Source organism: Oryza glaberrima, chromosome 3, assembly GCF_000147395.1.
Source record: "Oryza glaberrima chromosome 3, OglaRS2, whole genome shotgun sequence".
In the NCBI taxonomy this organism is placed as follows: domain Eukaryota; kingdom Viridiplantae; phylum Streptophyta; class Magnoliopsida; order Poales; family Poaceae; genus Oryza; species Oryza glaberrima.
Genome location: NC_068328.1, coordinates 30,751,182 through 30,758,911, shown reverse-complemented (window position 1 = coordinate 30,758,911; position 7,730 = coordinate 30,751,182). Strand labels below are relative to the sequence as shown.

General features: G+C 43.4%; 2 protein-coding genes across 2 annotated transcripts; one reads left to right on the top strand and one right to left on the bottom strand.

Annotated features, from left to right (window-relative positions):
• Nucleotides 1–1,192: 1,192 nt before the first annotated feature.
• Nucleotides 1,193–2,270, top strand: LOC127765572 (lamin-like protein). Its single transcript, XM_052290496.1, has 2 exons — nucleotides 1,193–1,514; nucleotides 1,650–2,270. Exons 1-2 carry the CDS (start codon nucleotides 1,346–1,348, stop codon nucleotides 1,976–1,978), a joined length of 498 nt encoding a protein of 165 aa, XP_052146456.1. The 5' UTR covers nucleotides 1,193–1,345; the 3' UTR covers nucleotides 1,979–2,270.
• Nucleotides 2,271–4,376: 2,106 nt separating this feature from the next.
• LOC127765583 (uncharacterized) lies at nucleotides 4,377–7,169 on the bottom strand. Its single transcript, XM_052290516.1, has 5 exons — nucleotides 6,879–7,169; nucleotides 6,639–6,777; nucleotides 5,675–5,799; nucleotides 5,028–5,174; nucleotides 4,377–4,682 (listed from the first exon to the last, which is right to left on the bottom strand). Exons 1-5 carry the CDS (start codon nucleotides 7,089–7,091, stop codon nucleotides 4,548–4,550), a joined length of 759 nt encoding a protein of 252 aa, XP_052146476.1. The 5' UTR covers nucleotides 7,092–7,169; the 3' UTR covers nucleotides 4,377–4,547.
• Between the last annotated feature and the right edge of the window lie 561 nt (nucleotides 7,170–7,730).

Sequence of the window (7,730 nt, the reverse complement as noted above, 5' to 3'; positions counted from 1 at the left end):
CCTCCTGATCGGATCAATAGATTCATCAAACGCGTAAAACATTAACTCGTGCTGGATAACTAGAGTGTGAGAGATTATCTGGCATAGATAAAGACCATTTTACCCTCCCCCAACCCCACCCCTTTAATTTTATAATACAGTCAATTTTACGTAATTAGACTATTTATACTGACCGGATATACTATAAGTATATTTTGCCGTAAAAAGTTATTAAAAAAAAGAAGATTACCCTGGCAGCGTGGCTACGCTGGGGCACACGGCTACTCCATCCGTCAAAAAAAAGACAAATACTGGTTTCCGTGCCCAACGTTTGACTGTCCGTCTTATTTGAAAAAATATAATTTTTTTTTAAAAAAAGTCACGCATAAAATATTAATCATATTTTATCATCTAACAACAATAAAAATACGAATTATAAAAAAATTTCATATAAGACCAACGATCAAAAGTTACACAAGAAAAACCAGGCTTTGACTTTTGTTTACCGGGCAGTACACGTCATAGTAGTCCGGTGTGATGTGAACGGGACATCCCGGTCGGAGTTAAGGGCATCTTTAGTTCCAAACAAATTTTTTTTCGCTGTCACATTTAATGTTGGGAGACATTTATGAAGTATTAAATATAAAAAAATAATTATACAGTTTATCAGAAAACTGTGAGACGAATCTACTACAGTAATATTTGCTAATGACGAATTAATTATGCTTAATAAATTTATCTTACAGTTTTCTAGCGGAATCTATAATTTATTTTGTTATTAGACTATGTTTAATACTTTAAATATAATATGTGTCCGTATATCCGATGTGGTGCGGAGGGACAAAATTTTTTGTTTTTGTGTTGTGCGTCCGTATATCCGACGTGGTGCGGAGGGACAAATTTTTTTTGTTTTTGTGTTGCCCTAAACCGACGCGGACAGCACAGTCCAGTCACACACCACACCACACCACAGGTGAGAGTGGAGTCGAGAGTGACCCCCTCCACGCCAGCCTTCCCGCCCCCCAACGACGCGCACGTGGGCCCCGCTCCCCTACCGCGTTATGCTGTGAAGTGTATGTTCTTGCCCCCCCCCCCCCCCCCTCTTCCCCGTACGATGCCCCAACGGACGGTCGCGATCCAACGGTGTCTGCACCCCCCACCCCTGCAACCCATGTGCCTCTCGCCACCCCCACGCCTTCTTTAAGCCCGCCGCGTCGAGGCGAGTGAGAGAGAGAGCTTCCCCCCGCCACGCCGGCCACCTCACCACTCTCGTTTCGTTTCAGGCGGCGAGAGCGGGAGAGCAAGCGAATTCTCTCAGCTCGATTTGTGTTTTTTTTTTGAGGGGGAGGAGGTGAGTGCAACGGTGATGGTGATGACGAGGAGGAGGGCGGCGCTGCTGGTGGTGGCGGTGTGCGCGTGCGCGGCGCTGCCGTCGACCACGACGGCGAACAAGTTCTCCATCAACTGGAAGCCCAACACCAACTACTCCGACTGGCCCGCCCAGCACGGCCCCTTCTACAAGGGCGACTGGCTCGGTACTCTCCCCTCTCCCCCTCCTACTCCTCCTGCTTCACCCGCCTCTCGTGTGCCCAGATCTGGCAGATGAAACGCATGATTTCTCATTTGGTTTGATTTTGATTTTTCTCATCTCTGATTTGGGATGTGGGCAGTGTTCTACTACACGGCGGGGCAGGCGGACGTGATCCAGGTGGACGCGGCGGGGTACAATACGTGCGACGCCACCAACGCCATCTCCAACTACAGCAAGGGCCGCACCTACGCCTTCGAGCTCAACGAGACCAAGACCTACTACTTCATCTGCAGCTACGGCTACTGCTTCGGCGGCATGCGCCTCCAAATCAAGACCGAGAAGCTCCCGCCACCGTCCCCGCCGGCCGCCGCCAAGGACAAGTCCGCCGCCGCATTCACCGCCTCGCGCGCCTCGCTCTTCTACGCCGCCGCCGCCGCCGCGCTCGCCGCGATTCTCAGGATGTTTTAGCTGCTAGTAGTAGTAGCGTTGTCTGCTGTCTTCGTCTGATTTGGAGGTCCTCCCCTGATTTTTTTAGTGTGTTTGGAACCCTGGAAATTTTAGTAGAACCTCGATTATTAGTGTGGATTTGCGTAAGCCGTAAGCTGTCAATTGAGCAAAGATCAGTCAATCATTCTACCAAGGTGAAGAAATTCAGAGCTACTCTGCAGGTTCAGAGACGGAGTAGTTTTGACTCTGCATCTTGAATCTTGGAGATAACAGCATTTTTTAATCCACCATTTGTCTCTCCTTTTCCACTTTACTACCAGTAGTATCTTCGAAATGCCGCATTGATAATGGTTTAGTATTAACAGTGCTACTCCCTCCGTTCTACAAATATAAGAGATTTTAAATTTTTGCTTGTAACGTTTAACCACTCATCTTATTCAAATTATTTTTACAAATATAAAAAACGAAAATTTGTGCTTACAGTACCGATGATAAAAGAGTAAGTCACAAATAAAATAAATAATAATTAAAATTTTTTTAATAAGACGAATGGTCAACCGTTTCAAATAAAAACTCAAAATCAAACTCAAAATCCCGAGACGGAGGAAGCAGTAGTTTCTGGGAAGACGTTCTAGACGGTTCGTTGGAGCGTAACGATTTTGCTTGGCTTGTCCGTAACTACAGTCTACAGCCTCTCCGTGTTTTGTGCACCGAACAAGTGCGCGAAAAACGCTACTGTGGCCGCAATACTGGCAACCGCAGAGTTATCCGATGCAGTGCTTGGCTTGGGCCACTGGCTGTTCACTTGTTCAGTGATACTACTCCTAGTGAGAAGGCTGTTTCAGAAGCTGCAACAGACCAACATAATCTGATGGTTTATTAGGAGCCAAACTTATTCAGCACTACGCTAGCGTTTTCTTTTCTCACCTAATAATACATGCACTAATCATCGTGGATAAATGCGGAGTACTTGCTTGCTCGAGCAGCTGCTGCTCGTCTTCAATGAGAGAGCTACCCACAGGCAGCAGCATGGTCAGGATCCAGACGAGCCAGTGTGCTCAGTGGGCAGATTGTGGTCGAATCACATGCATCTGCGTTGGACATCACGTGCCCTTGTTTGAATGCAGCTTGCACGTATTTTTTTTTTTTTTTGGATAGTGCATTTCCGCTTCATCCCTGGACCAGGGCGGTTATGATCTCTCAAACAAGGAGAAGGAAACAGCAGGAAGATACACCAGAACAGGAGACCATGCATGTATAGCTAGCTTATGCATTGCAGCTTCTTATTTATAGGTTGTGTAAGCGTATCAAATGCTCGCCCACCCAGCCAACCTGAATGGAATGAGCCATACTCCCTCCGTATCATTAAAAAAAAAAGTCACATACTAGGTTGTTTTTTTAATAAAGGGTGTAGACACCAAAATTTGTTCTAAGAGGGTGTTTGGGAACTAGGGATTAAATTTAGTCCCTCTCATAAAAGTATAAGTCCCTATGGTAGGGGCTTATATTTTTGTGAGAGGGACTAAAGTTTAGCCCCACTTTAGTCTCTCCAACCAAACACCACCTAAATATGGCCTTGTTTAGTTCCCAACTTTTTCTTCAAACTTCCAACTTTTCCATCACATCAAAACTTTCCTACGCACATAAACTTCCAACTTTTCCGTCACATCGTTCCAATTTCAATCAAACTCCCAATTTTAGCGTGAACTAAATACACCCTATGGTTAGCAAGCACGAAATCAAAGGAAAACAGGTATAGCGTGTAGATGCAGCAGACCAAACAGCCGCATTTTCTTGGGAATGCAGGGAAAAAGATAGGAGCTGGATATTGCAAAGGGGCACATCGAATTGCCGATCATAAGTAGTTTTAGCTATAATCATGCAAGCGATAATGAAAGATAGTACTACTACTGATCATGTGACATCAATGAAGGCACATCCGGTTTGCACGGCTCCCTGCAGTGGCCGCCGATATCGCTGCGCGATTTGCGTTCCTCCAGCGTGGACGGTGCACCAGGTATCATTACTGTCAGCGACACAATGCCTTTGTTTTAGCTGAGTGGAGCACAAATCATTGAATGAATGGCCGGCACATTACAGGCGTATGATGCGGATTAACTGGAAACAGTTTTTCAACATAGTACTACTCGTCTAAAGTCTTACTATCAAGAAGTTATCAGCAGATCGAGAAAAGGCTGGGTACTTTCCTGCCTATCTTTTTCTAGGTTAGCCAGAATTACCCACGTCTAATGGGAGTAATGGCCCGTATGAAGTAGCACGAACTTTAGCTGGGCTAACATGTAAGTAGCACGAACTTTAGCTGGGTTCTTATTTTGTCCAAAACTATGATGATTGTTGAGCTTGGGTGGAGAACTTGATAAAATAGCTAAGGAAACGCAAGAGCAAACTGACATGACAGTTACTACAATAATTCTTGGCTAGTATGAATTATGGTCCAGTTGATCAAATCTGATTCTAGATCAGAATGGTTCATACTTAAAAAAGACAGGATTCAACCAAAAAAAATTAGTACAGGTTTTCGATACCAAAATTTGTTCCCCTTCGTTAACCTTTGGGCAGCATAACATTTTCAGCCTTCAAGCATTGCCTTGGCTGCATCAATTAGTGCAGGTCTAAAGCTATCAGATGCTCGACCAAGTACGGTATAGCCTTCCTTGTCCTCAATGTCAACATCAGCACCATGTCTAACTAGCAGAAGAGCAACCTACAGAATGATTGCCATACAAGAATAAGTTATAATCTACATCCACATACTTCAGGAAACCAGAGGCAATCAACCAGGTCCTTAATATTGTGCAATAAAACAAACTACTGGAGAGTCAGGTGTATTACTTGACATTTGGAAGCAACCGTGTTTCTAATAAACATTCAATGGGTTCTAAGTCAGTGGGATATTAAATGAAATATAAATGTTCCCAGCAAAAAGAAAGAAATATAAATGTACACCTAAGGGGTATTCATGCAGAACATCATATATAATATAAGAATGGAGCAATCACAAAAATTATGCATATCAACACATTGGGGCAAGGGAGGCAATGAAGATTACCGCTTTGTCCTCAGAAATAACAGCATGCATTAGTGGTGTTTGTCCTGTTTTGTCAACTGCATCAACATCAGCCCCCTCCTCAATTAGGAATTCACACAGTTCAGCATTTCCTGTACTGGCAGCTCTATGTAAGGGTGTGCACCCAAACTGAAAAGAGAGTAATTCAGTGTTTACATGTCTGAAAAATTCAATTACAGTACAGTGAAAATGTAAGAAGTGGTAGACATATACAGCAACACTAGCTAGGAGTGTACGTGAGCTGACCCGTCAACCCACTTGTCTTTTTTTTGCTTGTTAGCATGTCAATCCGCTTAAAATAAGCTATATGCGGATTAGCGGATCAGCTCACTAAACAGACATAATATGATGAAATATTTTAAAAATACGTAGATGTTTACAAAACATATTCTTCGATATAGAAGAATCCATATTACATTATTATACAGGCAGTTTACAGCATAGTCAGTTTTCTTGGCAAACTTGATGTTGATTAGTTCATACTAGCACACCCCTAACTAAATAATATTTCCTTATTTCTTTTGTTTGTGTTTTGATCAATGAAACCATGCTATTATTCAGGAAAATGAGACTTGGTAATATAACAAGAATATTCTCCTAGATTGTTAGTACTGAGTAGTTTAAGATACCTTATCTTTCTTGTTGACATTTGCACTGTGCGCTATTAGTGTTTCTGCTATATTAAGCCGTCCTTTACTGGCAGCATAATGAAGAGCAGTCCGGCCAGCATCGGTTGTCAAATCAACATTAGCACCTGACATTGCAAATTTATCATTACACCAGTCAGCAAGAACATACAAATAATAAATATAAGACTATTTAAATGTTAAACAGAAGAAAAGCAAAGATGCCACTGTAATGCTTGCTACTAAAGACATATCTACTACATGGCAACTGAGGCAATTTCACAAAGAACAATAATATTCAAAAATAGAAATGTCAAAATTCCTCTATAAAACAATCCTTCTCTAGTTATGCATGTCAGCTCTAAATATTCTTGCAGTATATGCACACTAGCGCGGCATTAGTAACCTGCTTTGGTATCCATGGCAAGTTTTGACCTTGAGCAAATTAAGCACCGCCCAATCAATGAACTCTAGTCTCTCCCCAACACAAACATTGATTAGAATTTAGTACTTTAAGCTTATAGTGAAAAATATTGTCATTGAACAATAGTGTTCATTATGGCGGACAGATGCACACCGTTCCAACACAGCCAATTAGACACCCTGATTATTGGCTTTTATCAACTGCAAAGGATGTTCAGCAGGACCAAAGGAATTACAGAATTCATGAACCCCTATTTCGCCTAGCAATAGTAGTACATCTAATATATCTGAGATCAGCTAGATCATCGTTGAGAAGGAACATTTTTCAGTGAGCAATAACAAATTCTCCAGTCTCAGAGAGCATGCTGCTCGCAATTAAGCCCAACTAGGCTACTACTGCACTTAACACAAACCACTCTCATGTGAAAATATCAAGCTGTCCTATATAATTCCCCAAAAATCATTTAATGTCCCTAACAAACAGTAGAACTTGCAGTACAGATAGCACATCTTACACAAAAAGCAAAGGGTAATATCCCCATACCTTGATCGAGCAGGATGGAGATGATCTCAGCTTTTCCGCTGCTCGCCGCCGTGTGGATCGGCGCCCACCCCTCCTCGTCCTTCCCGTTCACAACGCTGGCCGCCGCGTCGCCGCCCACCACGGCAAGCACTCTCACCACCTAAACCAGCACATGGGGTTGATGCCGTCAAAACCCTAAACCCAGAGGGGCCGAGAAGAATCGAGTCCTGGAGGATCCCATGGAAGCAACGGGGTACTTGCCTGGGCGTGGCCGGAGGCGGCGGCGACGTGGAGGAGGGACCGGCCGTCCTCGTCGCGGAGGGCGAGCGCGGCGGCGAGGTCGGCGGGGGAGAGGGAGGAGAAGGCCGCGGCGTCCCCGGACTCCGCCGCGCTGAAGAGCTCCTTCTCCGAATGTCTCCCACCGCCCGCGGCGGTGCTGGCGGCGGCGCCGTCGATGTCCATTGTAGCAGACATCGTGCTTAGGCAAAAGCGAAGGCGCAGAAGAGAAATACGCTTCGAGACTCGGGTTTGCGTTTCTCTCCGGACTCTGCTCATCTCGTGCGCGTCTCAAATGAGCCATATACGGCTCTAAAGCCACGTATCAGGATCAGAATCAGATACGGCAATGGATACGGATACATATCCGTATCGGACGTATCCCGCACATCCGCGATTTCCAAATCTTTATGTCTATTGAGGATATTTTTATCGGTATTTTGATAGCCATTCGTATATGAGTTATTTTTTAAATTCGTTTGTTTTTGAAAATACAGATCCGTATTTGAGTCGGGTTTTAATTTTGTTCGCTTCTGAAAATACAGAAGGAGTCGTATAAAAAATCCCAACAAGAAAACTTGCATACTAATATGAGATAATCGGACTCCTAATTGTAGCTCATGATTTTATAGACTCATAGTGAATACCGTATAAGAAATTTCTTTAAGAAAACTCACATGCTAATATGAGATAGTTGGACTCCTAATAGTAGCTCATGATTTTCTAGACTTATAATGAATTTCACCTTAACTAGACCATATAATAATAATAAAATGAATTTCACCTTAACTAGACCATATAATATTAATAAAATTAAAATAGCTTTCACCCGTTGTA

What these genes read in the sequence shown, in the direction of transcription:
- LOC127765572 (XM_052290496.1), top strand. Translation starts at nt 1,346, where the DNA reads ATGGTGATGACGAGGAGGAGGGCGGCGCTGCTGGTGGTGGCGGTGTGC. An exon ending in CTACAAGGGCGACTGGCTCG is followed by an intron (nt 1,515 to 1,649) that starts GTACTCTCCCCT and finishes GGATGTGGGCAG; the next exon opens with TGTTCTACTACACGGCGGGG.
- LOC127765583 (XM_052290516.1), bottom strand. Translation starts at nt 7,091, where the DNA reads ATGTCTGCTACAATGGACATCGACGGCGCCGCCGCCAGCACCGCCGCG. An exon ending in CCGCCTCCGGCCACGCCCAG is followed by an intron (nt 6,778 to 6,878) that starts GCAAGTACCCCG and finishes GTGCTGGTTTAG; the next exon opens with GTGGTGAGAGTGCTTGCCGT. An exon ending in TTATTTCTGAGGACAAAGCG is followed by an intron (nt 4,683 to 5,027) that starts GTAATCTTCATT and finishes ATCATTCTGTAG; the next exon opens with GTTGCTCTTCTGCTAGTTAG.